Raw genomic sequence first — 22,360 nt, forward strand, 5'->3', positions numbered from 1 at the left:
CTGAAGCGTATTTGAGTAAAATGTGCCAAAGCATGCCTCTTAATAAATTTGGCGCATCTTGGGCTGTGCTCAAGCCAAAAAATAAAATCTATGGCTGCTATTAGCAGACATAGATTTTCTCCATTTTCTGGCTTTAAACAGAATGAATTTGTTGGACAGCTATCGTTCACGCCCCCTCCCGTTAAACCCTGCCCACTTTTCGTGCCACTTTTCAAAAGAGAAAAGTTGTCGATTTTAGCACATATTTACCTCTATGTCTTAACAGGAGATTTGGAGCTGTTTTAGAATAACTGAGCTGACATCTAAAAAAATATATAATGAAATTAATTAGCACAGAATATTGGACGTAAAATGACATGGTGTAAAGTTCCCTTTAACTACTTTAATTGTCATATGTCAAGTTTTTTCAGGTGATCAAATTGTTCACATTTAACAGCATAGCAGATCACCTGGTTTATCTTTATTGCCACCTTTATATACCCTGCACATTTATTATTTGTCTTATGTGTAAACTGTAATAAGTCATTAAGTTGAGATGACTGAGGCAGACAGGAGGGCCATCACAAGGCAAAATCAGATTGCATCAGACTTAAGACTGTAAGGGTATGTTCACACGGCAGGCTCCGTTACGGCTGAAATTACGGAGCTGTTTTCAGGAGAAAACAGCTCCGGCATTTCAGACTTAATGGCAAGTGCAGGCGCTTTTCGCTGCGTCCATTACGGACGTAATTGGAGCTGTTTTTCCATGGTGTCAATGGAAAACGGCTCCAATTACGTCTCAAGAAGTGACAGGCACTTCTTTGACGCGGGCATTAAAAAAAATGACCGTCAGCACAGAACATCGTAAAGCCCATTCAAATGAATGGGCAGATGTTTGCCGACGCTTTGGTGCCGTATTTTCGGACGTAATTCGAGGTTAAAACGCCCGAATTACGTCCGTAAATAGGGTGTGTGAACCCAGCCTCAATGTAATGTTAGAAAGCTAAGTATTTTACTTTGGCAGGCCAGGTCATTAAAGATATTATCCAACGACAACCCCTTTTAAGATTTATAACACATCATTCACACAGGTCATAAAAGTCAGATGGGGGTCCAATCTTTGGAACCCACTGCTGTTAACAAGAATGAGGGTCCCCAATTCCTTGTTCTTATCCAGAGAGCAAGACGAGAAAATCTCTATTCATAAAGCTGAATGGGAGTATCGGTAACAGTTGAGTGCAATCACTTTGTTTGTGTCGCTACCATTTTATGTGTACCATTACTTATAATCTGCCTGATGATTTATAAAAGTAAAATTTGTGTCGTCAGAGGACAATCCATTTTAATGTAAAGGAGTTGTCCATGACCGGACAACTGATGACCTATCCACCGGAAAGGTCTTCAGTATATGATCGGTGGGGGTCCGACACCCGAACACTGACCGACCAGCTGCCTCCAGCCGCCGGATGTTGTAAATGATTTGCAGTTGTTGGAGCTGGGAGCAGATGTCTCCGACCACTGCATAGCAGACGTTTTGAGGAACTTCAGCTCTGCTCCTTTTCACTTGAATAGGAGCATAGTTACCTAATAGTTGACTTGTCTAATGAGACACTTTTGGATTGTGACCAGTTAAGTTAACCATTTATCTAATCCATATTAAATTTTTTACTACTAGGTTGCTGCTATCTATAAAGATCCAAGCATTGGAAATCTCATAAATATCTTGATTATAAAGCTAATAGTAATTCACAATGAACAGGTATGATATTCATAATTGTTTTTGTTTTGAAGTTGTAATGGTGATTCTAAATTTCCCAGCAATAATATAATTGAATAGTAATATATAGTGCTGATTAGGACTGGGCAATTATGACCTAAATCAAAATCACGATTAATTGAACATGTAACCTTGATTACGATTATTGAACGATTATTTGGGCCACACCCCTTTTTTCATACCACTCCGCGTATTTGCATGCTACGCTATTGAATAAAAAATGTATCCCCTGAGCCTGCTGTATATAATATACCCCCTGACATTGCCCCCACACAGTATATTGTCCAATAGCTGCCCCCACACATTATAATGCCCCTACAACTACCCCAACACACAGTATAATACCCCTATAGTTGCCCTCCACACAGTATAATGCCCCCATTGCTGCCGCCACAGAGTATAATGCCCCCATAACGGTCCTCCACACCGTATAATGCCCCCATATCTGCCCTCCACACAGTAAAATGCCCCCATAACTGACCTCTACACAGTATAATGCCCCATAACTGCCCCCCCACAATGCCCATAACTACCCCCCCCCCCACAGTATAATGCCCCCATAGCTGCCTCTACATAGTATAATGCCCCTATAACTGACTTCCACACAATATAATGCCCCTATAGCTGTACCCCACACAGTATAAAGCGGCCCTCAATAGTGCCGGATAAAAATAATAATATACATACTCACCTAACCCCGTTCCAACGGCGAATGGAGATCTGCGTCAGGAGCACACAGTCGCGATGACGTCACTGCCTCGCGTCCGGCGATACATAGTGAATGGTAGAGTCCACTGCTCTACCAATGGATTAAACTGTATCTGCGTCCTGAAGATGCAGATACAGTTTAAACCGGGAAAAAAATAATTGATAAAACCGAAATTCGCAAGATGATGTTGATTAATTGCGCTGAATTTCTATTATTTTTTGATTAATTGCCCAGCCCTAGTGGTGATGTTTGAAAACAATAAATTATCTTCGAGGTTGTGCTAAGTCAAGGGGCCACATAACAAAAAAAACCAAAAAGGAGCCCTTGCTGGTGTCGGTTTGTGCCAACAAGCATTTTAAAAGTGTAAGGGTATGTTCACACGGCTTATTTTCGGCCGTTTTTCGGACCATAAATGTCCAAGAAACAGCCGAAAAATCGGAAGCAGAACGCATCCAAACATCTGCCCATTGATTTCAATGGGAAAAACTGTGTTCTGTTCCAACGGAAGTGCAGGTGACTTCTTGAGCCGTTTTTTGGAGCCGTTTTTCATTGACTCTATAGAAATACAGCTCCAAAGACGGCCGTAAAAAACGCAGCGAAAAACACGAGTGGCTTAAAAAACGTCTGAAAATCAGAAGCTGTTTTCCCTTAAAAACAGCTCTGTATTTTCTGACGTCTTTAATTTTGTGTGTGCACATGCCCTAAAGCCCTTCTACATGCCTTGTCAGAAGTAGTTGCATGATTTTCAGTGTACATGGGCTGCAGAGTAAATCAGAAACAATAATGCACCTGTGCTATATGTAACAGATTTTAAAAAATTTGTTATCTTTTGTATTGTACAGGATGGACCAGTAATCAGCTTCAATGCAGCTACAACACTTCATAATTTTTGTGTCTGGCAAAGAACACAAAATATTCCTGATGACTCTCATCCTTCCCACTATGATACGGCTGTTCTTCTTACCAGGTATCATTTATCAAATTGTGTTACCGATAAATTGTGTCACAATCTTTCCTTTTTGTATCTAAAGACATTTGAAAGTAATAGGTCTAGAAAATGTAAAAAATGCGCCAAATTTGTTTAAGTTTGGCGCAATTTTGATATTTGCACATTATTAGACACTTTAAGGCCGGATTCACACGAGCGTTGCGTTTTTGCGCGCGCAAACAACGCAGCGTTTTGCGCGCGCAAACACTATTTGACAGCTGCGAGTGTCATCCGTGTCTGATGCGCGGCTGCGTGATTTTCGTGCAGCCGGCATCATAGAGATGAGGCTTGTCGACGCCCGTCACTGTCCAAGGTGCTGAAAGAGCTAAATCTTTCAGCACCCTCGACAGTGAATGCCGAACACAACAGCGAAAAACCTGTTCAAAAAAAGATAAAGTTCCTACTTACCGAGAACTTCCCGGCCGTTGCCTTGGTGACGCGTCCTTGGTGACGCGTCCTTGGTGACGCGCCTCTCTTGACATCGAGCCCCACCTCCCTGGATGACGCGGCAGTCCAAGTGACCGCTGCAGCCTGTGATTGGCTGCAGCCTGTGCTTGGCCTGTGATTGGCTGGAGCTGTCACTTGAACTGAAGTGTCATCCCGGGAGGTCGGACTGCAGGAAGGAGACAGGAGTAATCGGTAAGTTAGAACTTCGTTTTTTTTTACATGTTCATGTATTTTGGGATCGCAAGTCACTGTCCATGGTGCTGAAACAGTTTAACTCTTTCAGCACCATGCACAGTGAATGTCTCCCGACGTCGCGGACCGGAATTTTTTTTGCCGGGTTCGGCCAAAACGAGTTTGGCCGAACCCGGTGAAGTTAGCTTCGGTTGTCGGGGTTCGCTAATCGCAAAGACACTCCGTTTGGATGTTCGGAAACAGAAAAGCACGTGGTGCTTTTCTGTTTACATTCATCCTTTTGACAGCTGTTGCGCAAACACGCAGTTCGCACGGAAGTGCTTCCGTGCGACATGCGTGGTTTTCACGCACCCATTGACTTCAATGGGTGCGTGATGCGTTGAAAACGCTGAATCAACGGACATGTCGTGAGTTTTTTGCAACGGAGCAACGCTGCGCAAAAAACGCTGCCATGTCTGCACGGCCCCATTGTCTAATATAGCTACGGGCAACGCACGTGAAAATCACGCGCGTTGCACGCGCGTATTTTACGTTCGTCTGAATAAGCCCTAAAAGTGTTTTACGGAAAGGGGGTGAGGCTTAGCAGGAAAAAAAATGGCACAAAATAAGCCATATCAAAACTTATAAGGAACAGAAAAGTGTCTAGCAGGTCATTCAAGATGCCGCAAAATTATCATGCAGCATCCACCACTACTAGTCTTTGTTTACGCTGTCTATTAGACAACATTAGTAATGTGGGCCAATGGTTTTTCATACTGTGCTTTTTTGTTCTATTGGGAATGTCATTACATGCAGTACATTATTTACTGCAATCATCAAATGACATCAACATCAATTTCTGAAAGTTTTCTTCACACTGTGGCATTTCTCTTCTTTATTATAACAGCATTTGTTGTGGTAATCAAATCTGAACAAATATGTGTATCTTGCATTCATTCTTTATATAGCAAACCCAACAGTATATAGTAACAATAACCAGGAGTACTCAAATGTTTCATTCATGCCTATCCCCATTTGTTCAGGGGTCGTTGCTAGTCCTAGTGGCTGGTAATCCACCTACCCTGTTTTGTAAGTAATGACATAACCTCTGAAATTCCTAGCTATTCCTAAATTTAAAAGGATATGGAGAAAAAAGTTTGAAAAAGCACCATACCTTCAGCATGCTGCGCTTTCATAAAAGTGCCTACATACACAGCATTTTGGTTTGTATTTTCATCAACTTAGATGTGAGTCAGACACACAGGACCCGCTCTAAGCCAAGCCGTCAGCCCAGCTGAACTGATGGAATTGGCTGTGAGAAAACAAAATAGCTACTATGTATACAGGATATATAGAAGCTGTATCATAAAATGTAAAAAATTTTTTTTAATAAAAGTCAATAAAAAAAATGCTTAAAAACACAAAAGACATTGATTTAATAATAATACAAAAAGTGTATATAGCCTTTAAAGAAGCTCTGTCACCAGATTTTGCAACCCCTATCTCCTATTGCAGCAGATCGGCGCTGCAATGGAGATAAGAGTAACGTTTCGTTTTTTTTAAAACAAGCATTTTTGGCCAAGTTATGACCATTTTTATATTTATGTAAATGAGGCTTTCTAAAGTACAACTGGGCGTGTTTACAGTAAAAGTACAACTGGGCGTGTATTGTGTTCGTTACATCGGGGCGTTTTTACTTCTTTTACTAGCTGGGCGTTGTGTATAGAAGTATCATCCACTTCTCTAAACAACGCCCAGCTTCTGACAGTGCAGACACAGCGTGTTCTCGAGAGATCACGCTGTGACGTTACTCACTTCCTGCCCCAGGTCCTGCATCGTGTCGGACGAGCGAGGACACATCGGCACCAGAGGCTACAGTTGATTCTGCAGCATCAGCGTTTGCAGGTAAGTCGATGTAGCTACTTACCTGCAAACGCTGATGCTGCTGCAGAATCAACTGTAGCCTCTGGTGCCGATGTGTCCTCGCTCGTCCGATACGATGCAGGACCTGGGGCAGGAAGTGAGTGACGTCACAGCGTGATCTCTCGAGAACACGCTGTGTCTGCACTGCCAGAAGCTGGGCGATGTTTAGAGAAGTGGATGATACTTCTATACACAACGCCTAGCTAGTAAAAGAAGTAAAAACGCCCCGATGTAACGAACACAATACACGCCCAGTTGTACTTTTACTGTAAACACGCCCAGTTGTACTTTAGAAAGCCTCATTTACATAAATATAAAAATGGTCATAACTTGGCCAAAAATGCTCTTTTTAAAAAAAACAAAAAACGTTACTCATCTCCATTGCAGCGCCGATCTGCTGCAATAGGAGATAGGGGTTGCAAAATCTGGTGACAGAGCCTCTTTAAGCACTTTGCTCTGAACTGGTATGATTTCAAATGGACGGCATAGAAAGATTGTTTGTAATGGTTTTAATGTCCGCTGAACATAAATGTAGCAGGCAGAAGAACTGAAGGCAATTGAGAAGGTAAAATGTATTAAAAACTTGTGATTATGCTATTATTCTAGTTTAAAATGTTGTTTCTAAGATGTAGGAGATTTTTGATTAATCTCAGAATCTACTAACCACTGCTCATAATGATATATTGCTAGTAGTAGGACTTCTGCAGTTATAGTGGAGATCAACTTTTACAGGATGGCAATGACTTTGGTACTATATTTTTTTTTTACTTTGTCCATGATTATGTTTAGACCCTTACTAATCAAGCCAGCAATAGTTTATCATACATATTACCTGTACTGACTACTGATGCATACTTCACTTTCTTTTGAACACTCTTTTCTATAGAGAAGATATATGCAGAGCCAGTAATAAGTGTGATACTTTAGGTAAGTGGTTATGTTTTTATGAGATATTTTATAGTGTTCTGGTTAGCAACTATCTGCTTCAAAAATTTAAAAGTTGGTTTTAGATAAGGCTTGATATAAATATAATAAAATAACCAACGTTTTCTTTTTCTTCTCACTTAGACGTTTCAAAGCGTGTTCTCACAGCCATATTTCCGGTCAATGCAGAGGCGTAGCTAGGTTCTCCAGCACCCGGGGCAAAAATTCAGTTTGGCGCCCCCCCCAACCTCTTTCCCGACATCTCCTTCCCCCTCGCCGTGTTTGTTTTCTCTACCAATCGACGTGTCATTTCTTTTCCACATTTCTTTTTATGTAACGCGAGCATAAAAACATTTGTACATTTTACAAGCAATATAGTTCTCTACACAATACCAGAATAGTGCTCAGTACATAAATACAGCTCCAGAACCAAGCTCATTACATATATACAGCACCAGCACGAATACAGCTCAATTTAGTGCAACCCCTGCCGTATAGGCATATACGGCGTAAAACTACAGCTCCCAACATGGCCCGAACCATGGTAAGGATATGCTGGGAGTTGCTGTTTCACAAAAAATAAATCCTATCATAATCATACCACCCATCATCTCGCTGCAGATCATACATTGACTATATTACTAATTAGAGGCAGAATAAACATTTACATTAAGTGACTCACCGGTGACGTCTCAGATTCTAGTTCTTTTTCTCCATTTGGTCCAGACCTCTATAATAACTTCTCCCGGTCACAGCCCATTTCTGCAGTTTGCCGCTTAGATGTCTTCAGCTTCTCACTTTTCCAACATTTCTACACCTATAAATAAAGATAAAGTTCTCATTATACCACACACTACGCCCCTAAATATAATAGCGCCATACACTGCACCTTTAATTATAATAGCACCATACACCGTGTCCCACACACACACACACACACACACACACTGTGCCCCCTGTAGATAGTGTCTGCCATAGAGCCCCCTGTAGATAGTGCCCCCATAGAGCCCCGTGTAGATAGTGCCCCCATATAGCCCACCCCTGTATATAGTGTCCCACAAATAACTCCCCCTATAGTGCTCTACAGATAGCCCACCCCTGTATATAGCCCCCTGTAGATATAGCCCACCCCTGTATATAGTGCTCCACAGATAGACCACCCCTGTATATAGCCCCCCTGTAGATATAGCCCACCCCTGTATATAGTTCTCCACATGTAGTCCACCCCTGTATATAGTGTTTCACAGATAGCCCACCCCTGTATATAGCCCCCTGTACATATATTCCACCCCTGTATATAGTGCTCCACTAGATAGTCCACCCCTGTATATAGTGCTCCACAGATAGCCCACCCCTGTATATACTATATATAGGGGTGGGCTATCTGTGAAGCACTATATACAGGGGTGGACTATATGTACAAGGGGGCTATATACAGGGGTGGGCTTTCTGTGGAGCACTATAGGGGGAGCTATTTGTGGGATACTATATACAGGGGTGGGCTATATCTACAGGGGGACTATATACAGGGGTGGGCTATATCTACAGGGGGGCTATATACAGGGGTGGGCGATCTATGGAGCACTATATACAGGGGTGGGCTATATCTACAGGGGGGCTATATACTATACTCCATAGATCGCCGACCCCTGTATATAGCCCCCCTGTAGCTATAGCCCACCCCTGTATATGGTGCTCCATAGATAACCCACCCCAGTATATAGCCCCCCCTGTAGAGACACCCCCCATAGATAAAGCCCCCCGCGTGTAGATAAATCCCCCCGTAGATAAAGTCCCCCGTAGATAAAGTCCCCCTTGTAGATAAAGGCCCCCTCGTGTAGACAAAGTCCCCCCTCCGTAGATAAAGTCCCCCCTGTACATACAACCACACACTTTTTTATTACAATAAAAAAAAAAAATTCTAACTCACCTTAATCCCGTTCCCCCGCCGGCCGGCAGCAATGGAGACCTGCTCTATTCTCCGCAGGTCTCCTGGGGGTTGAACGAAGCGTCTATGAAAGGCGCTGATTGGCTGAGCAGGATGACTTTCCCTGTCAATCAGTGCCTTTCCTCGACGGAAGCTTCACTGGTACAAAAGGTACCAGTATCTTCACTGGTGCAAAAGCGCTGAATAGCCGGGCACGGAACGTGCCCTGTCATTCATTGCTTCTAATTGTACCTGTGTCCTATAGACACAGGTACAATTATAGTGCAGGAAGAGGTGGCGCTGGCGCCCCCATCTAAGTTGCGCCCGGGGCACATGCCCCGTCTGCTCCCCCCCTAGCTACGCCCCATGGTCAATGTTTAGTCCATGTGAGCAGGTACCTTTAGAGCAAAGCAGGATAACCTTTCTGCTTTTCTCTAATGGGATTTGCTTCCATTTTTGGCAGGAAATATTTAGACCTAACATGGACTGAAAATATGGTTATGTGAGTGCTCCCTTAGACCTGGGCTACACTGAGACTTTTTGTAATACTATTGATTTTCTGTTAACTATCAAGCTACGGCTGCAGTTCAAAGAAATCCATTGAGTTGTAGGCAATCTTACACACATTAAATAAAAAAAATCAGTAGCACTACAAAAAGTCTCACTGTAGCTCCGGCCTTATCCTGACAATGCTAGAGTGGCTTTTAGCTAGGCACTCTCTGCATTTCATCTCTAATGTAATGTTGACAGCACTGCTATTGAATGTAACAGGACTATGTGACACTTGCACGCTATCATCCGATTACAGTCAGTGGAAGTGTCACTAATAGTAGTTTAAATATCTTTAGAAATACAGAGGTCTCCTAGCTGCACTGTATATGAAGGACATGTGGCAGGCACTGTATATGAGCAGTATGGAGATGGCACTGTGTTTTGGAGCTCTTTGTTTATCACTTTTTGTGGGGGGCAGTTGGCTGTCACTGTATGAGGTGCTGTGACTACCACTTCATTTGCTCTCTGTAGCTGCCACTGTTCGGGTATGTTCACACGGCTTAGCAAAATACGTCTGAAAATACGGAGCTGTTTTCCGGCGAAAACCGCTCCTGAATTTCAGACGTTTTTGTAGCAACTCACGTTTATCGCGGCGTATTTTACGGCCGTTATTGGAGCTGTTTTTCAATGGAGTCAATGAAAAACATCTCCAAAAATGTCCCAAGAAGTGACATGCACTTCTTTTTCGTGGCCATCTTTTTACACGCCGTAATTTGACATCGACACATAAAATTCAGGCTCGTGGGAACAGAACACCGTAAAACCCATTGAAAGCGCAGATGTTTGTAGGCGTATTAGGGGTGTTTTTTAAGGCGTAATTCGAGGCGCAAAACGCCCGAATTACATCTGAAAACACTGCGTGTGAACATACCCTTCGGCAAGCCATGAAAGCACTTAAAAAGACAGGACACAAAAATGTGCTGAAGTGTGCTGTAGGATACTGTCCCTATTTTGTCTATTTGAGAGATATGCTGTCACTTTTCCTATAATAGAGTGCACACGTGTAGCCTCCTCTCCGCTTCAAAGAGTGGACACCGGACATTGAATGTAATGTACTCTATTGGGATCTTAAGGACATGGGGGTTGACTATCACTGCTTTAAAATTACTAAAGGTTTTAGTGATACCCCACCAGCAACCATACAAATAATCTAAATCTCTGTAAATGTCAGAAAATGTACCATACAGTGTTTGTGGTGTACGATTTTGTATTTTATCAGGGTTATTTTATTTTACAAAAGAAAAAATGTGTCGTAAAAGATTGATCAATTCTACATAGTTTTTAAAAGATTCTTACACTCTTAAATGAGCTGTCATTTGTGAAGGACGTTGATTAAAGATAGACAACGATAATGATGTAAACTGGTAGAATAGTCAAATCAAGTATTTAAATATGTTTGCATTTGCATTACAGGATTAGCGGAACTAGGTACAATGTGTGACTCTCAACGGAGTTGCTCTATCAGCGAGGAAAATGGTTTAGGTGCTGCATTCACTATAGCACATGAACTGGGACATGTGTAAGTATTGTTTTCAGTTTCTTAACAAAAGCTACCTTCAATGCACATATGACTTATCAGATTTACTATTACTCTGGTTTCACACAAGCATAATATTTAGGACCACAAAACAAAGCCTGATCGCAGGTCCAAACTAACATTATCACAGGGGTCTATCATTTTGTTATTGTGGGTAATTAGACCTGCGGTTGGGCCAGGATTTGCAGCATTAATACGGAAGAAAAATACACCCATATTAAGCTTGTGTGCGACCAACGTTATTCTTCCTTACTGCTGACATATTAGTGCTTAAAGAGACTCTTTCACCTCGGAAAACCCCCCTAAACTACAGTAATCAGGAATCTAGCCTCAGAAAAAAATAAAGAAATACTGCTGTTTTCACACTGACCACTCAGCCCTCATAATAGGCAAACAGACCTGTTTTATAGAGGTCATCATCAGAGGATAGGATAAGGCTAGGTTCAGACCACGTTTTGAAATGTATGCATTTCTCCCCCCAAATAAGGTATACTGCTATACTGCTATTGACTGCCATTATGAAATACATATACCTGAAATGGGTTGACCAGTCCCTAAGAATTGTTGGCCTATCCTCAGGATATCTGACTCCGACTATCCACGCTGGCTGGTGAGCCTGACTGCCGGCCGTTGTTGCTTGGTACGCTCCCTGCCATTTATTCCCTCTGCCTGGAGTACTGCTGCAGGACCGCTGCGTTGCCTTTCATACTGGCCGGTGTGGCTGATAAACCATTGCCACTGCTGTGGGACACCTCCTCTGACCTCCTAGCTCCCTCGCTCCCGGTGTGGGCGACCATACACTGTGGGCCGGATGCTGCCTGGTTGCCATTGTTTTTGTTGCTGGGCATTGGGTTCTCTGAACCTGATTGCCATTTAATGCTCATGACTGCCATTTAATGTGCAACTCATACCCTCCACGGATCTGGTCATAACTTATATTGAACCATCTTTACGACTGGACACTAGGCCTCCTGGGAAGCTGACCGTGCCAACCAGAGAGGATAAGCAAGTGGATATTCTCCTGACACAGGACAGTTGACATACTACTGGAGAAGATTGGTGAGACACTCTATCTGTTCCTTTATTTTTTTCTACTTTCTGTCTGTTAATTTGGGACATGTTTTGGAGCTATATTTAACGATAGGTCCCATTTTAGGAAATCCGATCCATCTCTTATTTCATTTTTTTCTTTTGCCATGTATAGGCAGCTGTGTTTGCTCTTCTAAATGCATTATACATAAGCTTTAAGTATGGCTGGACAATGCCTGCAAAAAAAAGAAAGATAATGTACAGCAGGGACGCAAATCGTTGAGATCACAGGCAGAACAGGCTAAAAATAAAAATACCCCCTCTAGGATTGATAAATATCTAAATCCTACTCAACAGGACTGTGCCAAAATAATGAATACATCAGGCCTTGCTCCTTGTAAGAAATTTACATCTGAAAATGCAGAATTGGCCGTTAGAGTTGACGGTGATGGAGGAGGGGACATAGTCGGTTTGGACAGTAAAGGGGTTCATATGCATCAAAATATTGATACTATTTCAATGATAACGGTTCCGTGAATTCATGTATGCACAGCTTAGTCTTGTAATACATGTATTTAGTCACTAGCATGAGGGTATGCGGCCGGCTCCTCACTAATGAGCAATAGTGCCGACCCTGAAGTCAGTGAACATGGCGCGCACACTGCAGAGCGCCCAATGGTCTTTGTCTTCAGTGCCTGCCACTCATTAGTGCGGTGCCAGCCACATCACATCATGCTGATCACCTGGGCACAACAGTGGGTCCGCGTGATTAGGAGCGGGGCAATATTTGTAATACACAGTTCCGTTCTAATAGCAGAGATCTGAGAAACCTCTAATCCCTGACATTATCCCATTGAATCCCGCAATCAAAGCTGACTGCGTCATTTAAAGGGAAAATGAGAAAGGGGACCCCCTTTGATCAAATGACACAATCGAGGGACATACCTTATATGGATAGACAGCCCAGGGCTGTCTGACCATGTTTCCTAGGCAAACCAAGGAAAAGAGCTAGCACTCCGAAGTGGATACCAAAGAGTTTATGCACCCATATGTGCAAAGGATGCAACGTTTCAGCTGCTCAATGCAGCCTTTGTCAGGCAATGATACAGAGGTGTTCCAATACATTTATACAGCCCATAGTGGGTGGAGCAAAGAATCAATATTAACATATCATAAATAGCAAATGTAATAAAACTCAATGTTATAATCACAATAAAGTGCTCCAAAATAGACATCTAACATTGCTATGAGTATGAATCAAGACGTGTGTTCGTTTTGAATTTACATTTGTCGTTATTGCCGAAATACTATAAACACAACATGATCCCATGGGGTCTATACTCGGATCTGAAACCTAACCTCTTTCCTACTAATGCTGAATTTTTCTCTAGGTTCGAGGGTTTTGTCAAACAAATAAGTCCTCCATATAATCCTCTTAAATATTGAGCTCCTACAGAGGGAAATTGGGTTGGCAAATGATAAATTGAAGGATAGTGAACAGAAATTGCTGAGTATTATGGAATCAAGTGAATTACTTGGTTAAAAGGAATGGGTAGTCCAGCAGATGTCTAAATTCCAGATGGAACAAGAAGAAGCTAAAATACACAAATGGCACCGAGACTATGAGGACTATAGCACAGGGCATGTATACATTTGGCAAGCCAGTGAACACAAGGGGACTAAACCCAATCCTGATGGTAACAGGAGATCTGCTACAAATAAGAAATATGCTCGTTTGCAAACAACGATTGATTTTTTAAGCACAGATATGCTGAACCTGGAGGAGAAAAACATTGCACCAGAAGGGGCGGGAGACGTCACCCCCGAAAGTCTACGTACAAGAAGTGCAAGAACTATGAAGAATGTGGGACCACTGAGGAAGTAGAGCCAATACAACAGTTATTAGTGGTAAATATTTCCTCAGTTAATTTATCTCCTATACAAATATCATTACTTGGTTTCACGTCTATGGCGAATGTGGACCCACTGGGCCACTCCGCCGTAACGGAGTAGCAGCTGGCCAAACAACTGTCAATAACAGTCATTCTGTCGAGAGTACATGGATAGCTAGCTTGTGCTAATTTAAAGGAAGCTGGCTTTTACTGGATAATCGAAAGCTGGCTTGTACTGGATAATCAGAAGCTGGCTTGTGCCGGATAATTGGAAGCTGGCTTGTGCCGGATAACCGGAAGCTGGCTTGTGCTGGATAACTGGAAGCTGGCTTGTGCCGGACTATCGGAAGCAGGCTTGTGCTGGATAATTGGAAGCTGGCTTGTGCCGAACTATCGGACTTGCCTCGGCTACAGGACTCGGAATCTGTAGTCGTCACAGACACTGTACTTGACACAGTAACCGGACACAGATACTGAAGTGGACACGGACCCTGGACTTGGCACGGACACAGGGCACGGATACAGAAGTCTTCACGGACACTGGACTTGACACGGACACAGATACTGAAGTCGACAAGGACACTGGACTTGGCACGGACACAGATACTGATGTCGACAAGGACACTGGACTTGGCACGGATACAGGGTAATGCTATGGCACCTTTGCAAACTTACACGGGGTTAGACACAACATTGCTCAGGCAATGAGGAAGTTGGCAGAGTTTCGTTTAAAGTCCAGGGTGTGCTGGGATTGGAGCAGGGGCGTAACTAGGAAAGACTGGGCCCCATAGCAAACTTTTGACTGGGGCCCCCCCTCCCCTGGGTGTCACACAACCCCCCCCCCCTTGTAGATAGTGCCTTTTTTACAGCCCCCCCTGTAGATAACGCCATACAGCGCCCCCCGTGTAGATAACGCCATACAGCCCCCCCTGTAGATAACGCCATACAGCCCCCCTGTAGACTGTATGGCGTTATCTACAGGGGGGACTGTATGGCGTTACCTACAGAGGGGGACTGTATGGCGTTATCTACAGGGGGGACTGTGTGGCGTTATCTACAGGGGGACTGTATGGAGTTATCTACAGGGGGGACTGTGTGGCTTTATCTACAGGGGGGACTGTGTGGCGTTATCTACAGGGGGGGCTGTGTGGATTTATCTACAGGGGGGACTGTGTGGCGTTATCTACAAGGGGGACTGTAAGATACTGTAGATAACGCCACACAGTCCCCCCCTGTAGGGAACGCCATACAGCCCCCCCTGCAGGGAACGCCATACAGCGCCCCCCCTGCAGGGAACGCCATACAGCCCCCCCTGCAGGGAACTCCATACAGCCCCCCCTGCAGGGAACGCCATACAGCCCCCCCTGCAGGGAACGCCATACAGCGCCCCCTGCAGGGAACCCCATACAGCCCCCCTCTGCAGGGAACGCCATACAGCCCCCCTCTGCAGGGAACGCCATACAGCCCCCCTCTGCAGGGAACGCCATACAGCCCCCCCTGCAGGGAACGCCATACAGCCCCCCCTGCAGGGAACGCCATACAGCCCCCCCTGCAGGGAATGCCATACAGCCCCCCCCTGCAGGGAACGCCATACAGCCCCCCCTGGATACATGTCTTTTGTTTAATGGCAGAGCGGGGAGATACCTCCCTGCTCTGCTGTAGTGTTCAGTGGCGTCCCGCTGTAGCAGCCATAGCGGCTGCTAGCGGAGCCTGCGGCCATGGTGGGGGCCGCGGGCCCCGTAGCAGTCACTACGGCTGCTACGGCGGTAGTTACGCCACTGGATTGGAGCGATATTCCTAGTGCGTGCTGGCCCTTTAAAACCAGGAACGAGCGCGCGTGCGCACTCCCTATAGACACAAGCCGGAAGAGAGAGCAGTGTGCACCGGCGTCCCTGGGGAATGAGATGCCGGCGAAGTGCAAAACCTGCAGTTGCAGCTGCCAGTAAGATTGGGTAAGCAGGCTTTTCACTTGTTAAAGGGCTTTCTTACTGCCCAGTATCTTCTATGCACTGGTGCCAACTTGATATTGATTTGCATTCTTTTTTTAGGTCTCTTAAACTTAAAGTATGGTTTTCGGAACAGTTGCTACCTATTGCTCCAGTGATGCCTACAACTCATACAACGTGTTCCAAATTATTATGCACATTGGATTTAAGTGTCATAAACATTTAATTATTAGTTTTACAATTAAACTCATGGATGGTATCGTGTATTAGGGCTCTTTGGATCATTTTAATCAATCTCAGACACCTGCGATAATTAGTTTTCCAGGTGTGCCCAATCAAAGGAAAACTACTTAAGAAGGATGTTCCACATTATTAAGCAGGCCACAGGTTTCAAGCTATATGGGAAAGAAAAAGGATCTCTCTGCTGCCGAAAAGCGTGAAATAGTGCAATACCTTGGACAAGGTATGAAAACATTGGATATTTCAAGAAAACGTAGGCGTGATCATTGTACTGTGAAAAGATTTGTGGCTGATTCAGAGCACAGATGGATTCGTTCAGATAAAGGCATAATGAGGAAGGTTTCTGCCAGACAAATTAATAGGATTAGGAGAGCAGCTTCTACAATGCCATTGCAAAGCATCAAACGGGTATTTGAAGCTGCTGGTGCCTCTGGAGTCCCGCAAACCTCAAGGTGTAGGATCCTCCAGAGTTTTGCAAGTGTGCATAAAGCTATTATTCGGCCACCCCTAAACAATTCTCACAAGCAGAAACGGTTGCAGTGGCTCAGAAATCCATGAAGACTAATTTTAAAACCGTGTTGTTTACTGATGAGTGCCGTGAAACCCTGGATGGTCCAGATGGATGGAGAAGTGGATGGTTGGTGAATGGCCACCATGTCCCAACAAGGCTGCGACGTCAGCAAGGAGGTGACGGAGTCATGTTTTGGGCTGGAATCGTGGGTAGAGAGCTGGTAGGCCCCTTTAGGGTCCCTGACGGTGTGAAAATGACCTCTTCAAAGTACGTAGAGTTTATGACTGACCACTTTCTTCCGTGGTACAAAAAGAAGAACCGTGCCTTCCATGGCAAAAATATCTTCATGCATGACAATGCACCATCTCATGCTGCAAAGAATAACTCTGTGTCATTGGCTGCTATGGGCATAAAAGGAGAGAAACTCATGGTGTGGCCCCCATGTTCCCCTGACCTCATCCCTATTGAGAACCTTTGGAGCATCCTCAAGCAAAATATCTCTGAGGGTGGGAGGCAGTTCACATCAAAGCAGAAACTCTGGGAGGCTATTCTGACATCCTGCAAAGATATTCAAGCAGAAACTGTCCAAATAATCAGAAATTCAATGAATGCAAGAATTGTGAAGGTGATATCATAGAAGGGGTCCTATGTTAACATGTAACTTGGCCTGCTAAGTTTTTTTTGATTGAAAGAGCTTTTGATTTCTGTAAATATGACCTCCTGATGCTGCAAATTCAACAAATTACCATTTTAGTTCTCTTTACAACCTTTAAAATATTTGGATCTCTGCTGTGTATAATAATTTGAAACCCTGCATTTTGAGTTTTTTCAATAAAATACGCATACGCAAAATACGCATTATACTCCAACGGTTGATGGCTTGAAGATTATACTGAATGTCATTTGCATTGACTATTTAGGAAAATCAGCGAAAAATAACATTTGCATAATAATTTGGAACGCGGAGTAAGTTATGATGTGCCGGGTCTCTATATACAATTTCAGGAGTTATGTTTGTAGAAATTTGGACTATATAACAAAAAGTGATTTTAACCCCTTCCCGCTCCTTGACGTACTATTACGTCATGGCAGCTGTATCGTTCGCGCTCCATGCCGTAATAGTACGTCTCGGGAGTAACGGCCGTTTCGGCCGTCCTCCCGACACATACAGGAGCTGTGACGCTGCTGTCTTGTTCAGCAGCTGTCACAGCTCCTACAGCGGGGACCGATCGCTGTGTCCCCGCTGATTAACCCCTTAAAAGCCGCGTTCTATAGAGATCGCGGCTTTTTAGGGGTTAAGCTGCCATCGCCGGCCTGCTACGCGATAGCGGCCGGCGATGGTGACTATGGCAACCGGACACCAAACAATGGCGTCCGGCTATGCCATAGACGGAAGCCTAGTGGGTCCTGACAACGTCAGGACCCACTATGCTTGCTGTCAGTGAGTAGCTGACAGTTCTAATACACTGCACTACGCATGTAGTGCAGTGTATTAGAATAGCGATCAGGGCCTCCTGCCCTCATGTCCCCTAGTGGGACAAAGTAATAAAGTTAAAAAAAGATGTGTAAAAATAAGAAAATAAAAGATTTAAAACTATTAAAAGTAAAAATCCCCCTTTTTCCCTTATCAGTCCTTTATTATTAATAAAAATATATAAACAAACAAATAAACTATACATAATTGGTATCGCCGCGTCCGTAACGGCCTGAACTACAAAATTATTTCATTATTTATCCCGCACGGTGAACGCCGGAAAATAAAATAATAATAAACCGAACCACAATCACAATTCTTTGGTCACTTCACCTCCCAAAAAATGGAATAAAAAGAGATCAAAAAGTCGCATGTACCTAAAAATGGTGCTGATCGAAACTACAGTTCGTTACGCAAAAAATAAGTCCTTGCACGGCTTTATTGATTGAAAAATAAAAACGTTCTGGCTCTTAGAATAAGGTAACACAAAAAGTGAATGATTGTTTACAAAACGTATTTTATTGTGCAAACGCCATAAGACATAAAAAAAAACTATAAACATCTGGTATCGCCGTAATCGTATCGCCCCGCAGAATAAAGTGAATATGTCATTTATAGTGCACGGTGAACGCTGTAAAAAAAAACGAAAAAAAAAACAATCATACAATTGCTGTTTTTTAGTCACCACGCCACCTAAAAATAGAATAAAAACTGATCAAAAAGCCGCATGCACCCCAAGAAAACTGCAATGGATTCCTCAAGGGGTCTAGTTTCCAAATTGGGGTCACTTTTGGGGGGTTCCCAATGTTTTGGCACCACAAGACCTCTTCAAACCGGACATGGTGCCTAATAAAAAAGAGGCTTCAAAATCCACTAGGTGCTCCTTTGCTTCGGAGGCCGGTGCTTCAGTCCATTACCGCACTAGGGCCACATGTGGGATATTTCTCAAAACTGCAGAATCTGGGCAATAAGTATTAATTTGCGTTTCACTGATAAATCCTTTTGTGTTATAAAAAAAATGGTAGAAAGAGGATTTTCTGACAAAAAAAAATTTAAATTTCACCTCTACTTTGCTCTAAATTTTTGTGAAACACCTAAAGAGTTCATAAACTTTCTAAATGCTGTTGTGAATACTTTGAGGGGTCTAGTTTCTAAAATGGGGTATTTGATAGGGGTTTCTAATATATGGGCCCCTCAAAGCAACTTCAGAACTGAACTGGAACCTAAAAAAATAAATAAATGAGGCAATACCTCACTTCTTACATTATACTGATAATGAGCTGTGCCCACCCCGAGATGACCCCAGTTTTGACCGTTTGTATAAACGGAGACCCCTATTAGACCGTTCCAGTGCCCGGTTTTCCCAAGCATACACCCCCGAGAAGTGTATTTCTATTGATGAGTCCCTGGTACATTTTAAAGGGAGGGTTCAATTCCGCGAGTACCTGCCGGGTAAGAGGGCAAGGTATGGCGTGAAGATGTATAAGCTGTGAGAGTGCATCAGGGTATACCTACAGGTTTAGGATATATGAAGGAAAGGCCACCCCCAAACCAGACTGCATCCTGGACTACAATAGGTACATGGGAGGGATGGACTTGTAAGATCAAGCCCTGAAGCCCTACAGCGCCATGCGGTGTGGTATCAGAAGCTGGCCGGGCACATCATACAGATGGCATTGTACAATGCGTACATGCTACGTCGATGTGCAGGCCAGACGGGAACTTTCCTGGAATTTCAAGAGGTGATTATCAAGAACCTAATCTTTAGGGACCAAGAAGGGGGGGGGGCACCCAGTACTTCTGGAAGCGAGCCCACACGCATCGTACCAGGGCAACACTTTCCAGGAGAAGTTCCCCAAACTGGCAAGAAGGGAAAAAGTCAAAAGAGGTGCAAAGTCTGCTATAAGAGAGCGATAATGGATGACACAATATATCAATGTGACACATGTCCAGAATAACCAGAACTCTGTATGAAAGTGTTTTAAAATTTATCATACATCCCTTGGTTTAAAATTTACCCCAATTTTACTTACCCTGATGCACTCCACACAGCTTATCCCCCCTCGTCTTTCCCCTCTGAGCCCTGCTGTGTGTCCAGGCAGCTGATAACAGCCACATGTAGGGTATTGCCATACCCGGGAGAACCCACATTACAGTTTATGGGGTGTAGGTCTCCAGTCAAAATGCTCACTACACCTCTAGATGAATGCCTTAAGGGTGTAGTTTTTAAAACGAGGTCACTTCTTGCGGGTTTCAACTGTACTGGTACCTCAGGGGCTTCTGCATACATGACTTCGCACTAGAAAATCCCCAGTAGGCCAAATGGTGGTCCTTTCCTTCTGAGCCCTCCCATGGGCCCAAACGGCAGTTTATCACAACAAATGGTGTATTGCGGCACTCAAAACAAATTGCGCAACAGAATGGGGTATTTTGTTTCTTGTGAAAATAAGAAATTTTCAGCCAAAACTACATATTATTTGAAAAAAATAATTTTGTTTTCATTCCCAGCCCAATTCAAATAAGTTCTGTGAAAAAACTATGGGGTCAAAATGATAACAACAACCATAACTGAATTCCTTGAGGGGTGTAGTTTCCAAAATGGGGTCACTTCTGGTGGGTTTCCATTGCTTTGATACCTCTGGGGCTCTGCAAATGCGACATGGCACCCAAAAACCAAATCAGCAAAATCTGTACTCCAAAGAACACACAGCGCTCCTTCCCTTCTGAGGCCTCCCATGGGCCCAAACGGCAGTTTATTGCCACAAATGGGGTATTGCCACACTAAGGACAAATTGGGCAACAAAATGGGGTATTTTGTTCCCTGTGAAAATAAGAAATTTTGATCACAAATGATATTTTATTGGAAAAAATGAAATTTTTTTCATTTCAGAGCCCAATTCAAATACGTCATGTGAAAAAACTGTGCGGTCAAAATGGTAACAACAACCCTAAATGAATTCCTTGAGGGGTGTAGTTTCCAAAATGGGGTCACTATTGGGGGATTCCTACTGTTTTGACACCTCAACACCTCTTCAAACCTGGCATGCTGCCTAAAATATATTCTAATAAAAAAGAGGACTCAAAATGCACTAGGTGCTTCTTTGCTTCTAGGGCTTGTGTTTTAGTCTACGAGCGCAGTAGGGCCACATGTGGGACATTTCTAAAAACTGCAGAATCTGGACAATACATATTTAGTAGTGTTTCTCTGGTAAAACCTTCTGTGTTACAGAAAAAAAAATGAATAAAATTGAAATTCAGCAAGAAAAATGAAATTTGCAAATTTCACCTCCACTTTGCTTTAATTCCTGTGAAATGCCTGAAGGGTTAAAAAACTTTCTAAATGCTGTTTTTAATACTTTGAGGGGTCTAGTTTTTAAAATGGGGTGTTTTATCAGGGTTTCTAATACATAGGCCCCACAAAGCCACTTCAGAACTCAAGAGGTACCTTAAAAAAAAGGCTTTTGAAATTTTCTTAAAAATATGAGAAATTGCTGTTTATGTTCTAAGCCTTGTAACGTCCAAGAAAAATAAAAGAATGTTCAAAAAACGATGCCAATCTAAAGTAGACATATGGGAAATGTGAACTAGTAACTATTTTGGGTGGTATAACCGTCTGTTTTACAAGCAGATGCATTTAAATTCTGAAAAATTCAATTTTTTCAAAATTTTCTCTACATTTTGCAATTTTTCACCAATAAACACTGAATATATCGACCAAATTTTACCACGAACATGAAGCCCAATGTGTCACGAGAAAACAATCTCAGAATCGCTTGGGTAGCTTTAAGCATTCCGACGTTATTACCACATAAAGTGAAATATGTCAGATTTGAAAAATGGGCTCTGAGCCTTAAGGCCAAAACTAGGCTGCGTCCTTAAGGGGTTAACTCTGAAGCTCTAGAGGTCTTTATTACCTCTGTTTAAAAAAAGATTTATATCTTCAATCTAAGTTGGAAGTTCGGGCATTTGACACATCCCAATATGACAAATGATGAAATGTTGGCATTGCAGGAGTTGGTCCATAGCGACAATCTCGTCATTAAACCCGCTGACAAGGGGGACGCGATCATCGTTATGGACCGACAGATGCATGTTGACGAGATTGAAAGGTGTAACGTCTATGGCCACGGTCCATCCTTCTGACTTAAACCTTGACGGCCGTGGCCATGGACATCTTACCTGCATACAGCGTCGTCCTCCTGTGAGACACCGGCACTAACTTGCTTAGTCTTATAGGGCCAGTGCACGCATTTTGCAGGAAGTCTGCAATCTAGCCCATGATGCCCTGGGCTATAAAAAGTGCTCTGCCCTCTTGCTCTTTGCCAGAGCGTTGT

General features: G+C 43.3%; 1 protein-coding gene across 1 annotated transcript in view; it reads left to right on the top strand.

Annotated features, from left to right (window-relative positions):
- Nucleotides 1–22,360, top strand: part of ADAMTS20 (ADAM metallopeptidase with thrombospondin type 1 motif 20) — a 411,884-nt gene that overhangs the window by 125,813 nt on the left and 263,711 nt on the right. The window contains exons 5-8 of the mRNA XM_075855030.1: nucleotides 1,655–1,738; nucleotides 3,308–3,432; nucleotides 6,881–6,921; nucleotides 10,811–10,916. Coding sequence (XP_075711145.1) covers nucleotides 1,655–1,738; nucleotides 3,308–3,432; nucleotides 6,881–6,921; nucleotides 10,811–10,916 — 356 coding nt within the window. The remainder of the gene's footprint in view (nucleotides 1–1,654; nucleotides 1,739–3,307; nucleotides 3,433–6,880; nucleotides 6,922–10,810; nucleotides 10,917–22,360) is intronic.

The sequence above is a fragment of the Rhinoderma darwinii genome, chromosome 3 (assembly GCF_050947455.1).
Source record: "Rhinoderma darwinii isolate aRhiDar2 chromosome 3, aRhiDar2.hap1, whole genome shotgun sequence".
Classification (NCBI taxonomy): domain Eukaryota; kingdom Metazoa; phylum Chordata; class Amphibia; order Anura; family Rhinodermatidae; genus Rhinoderma; species Rhinoderma darwinii.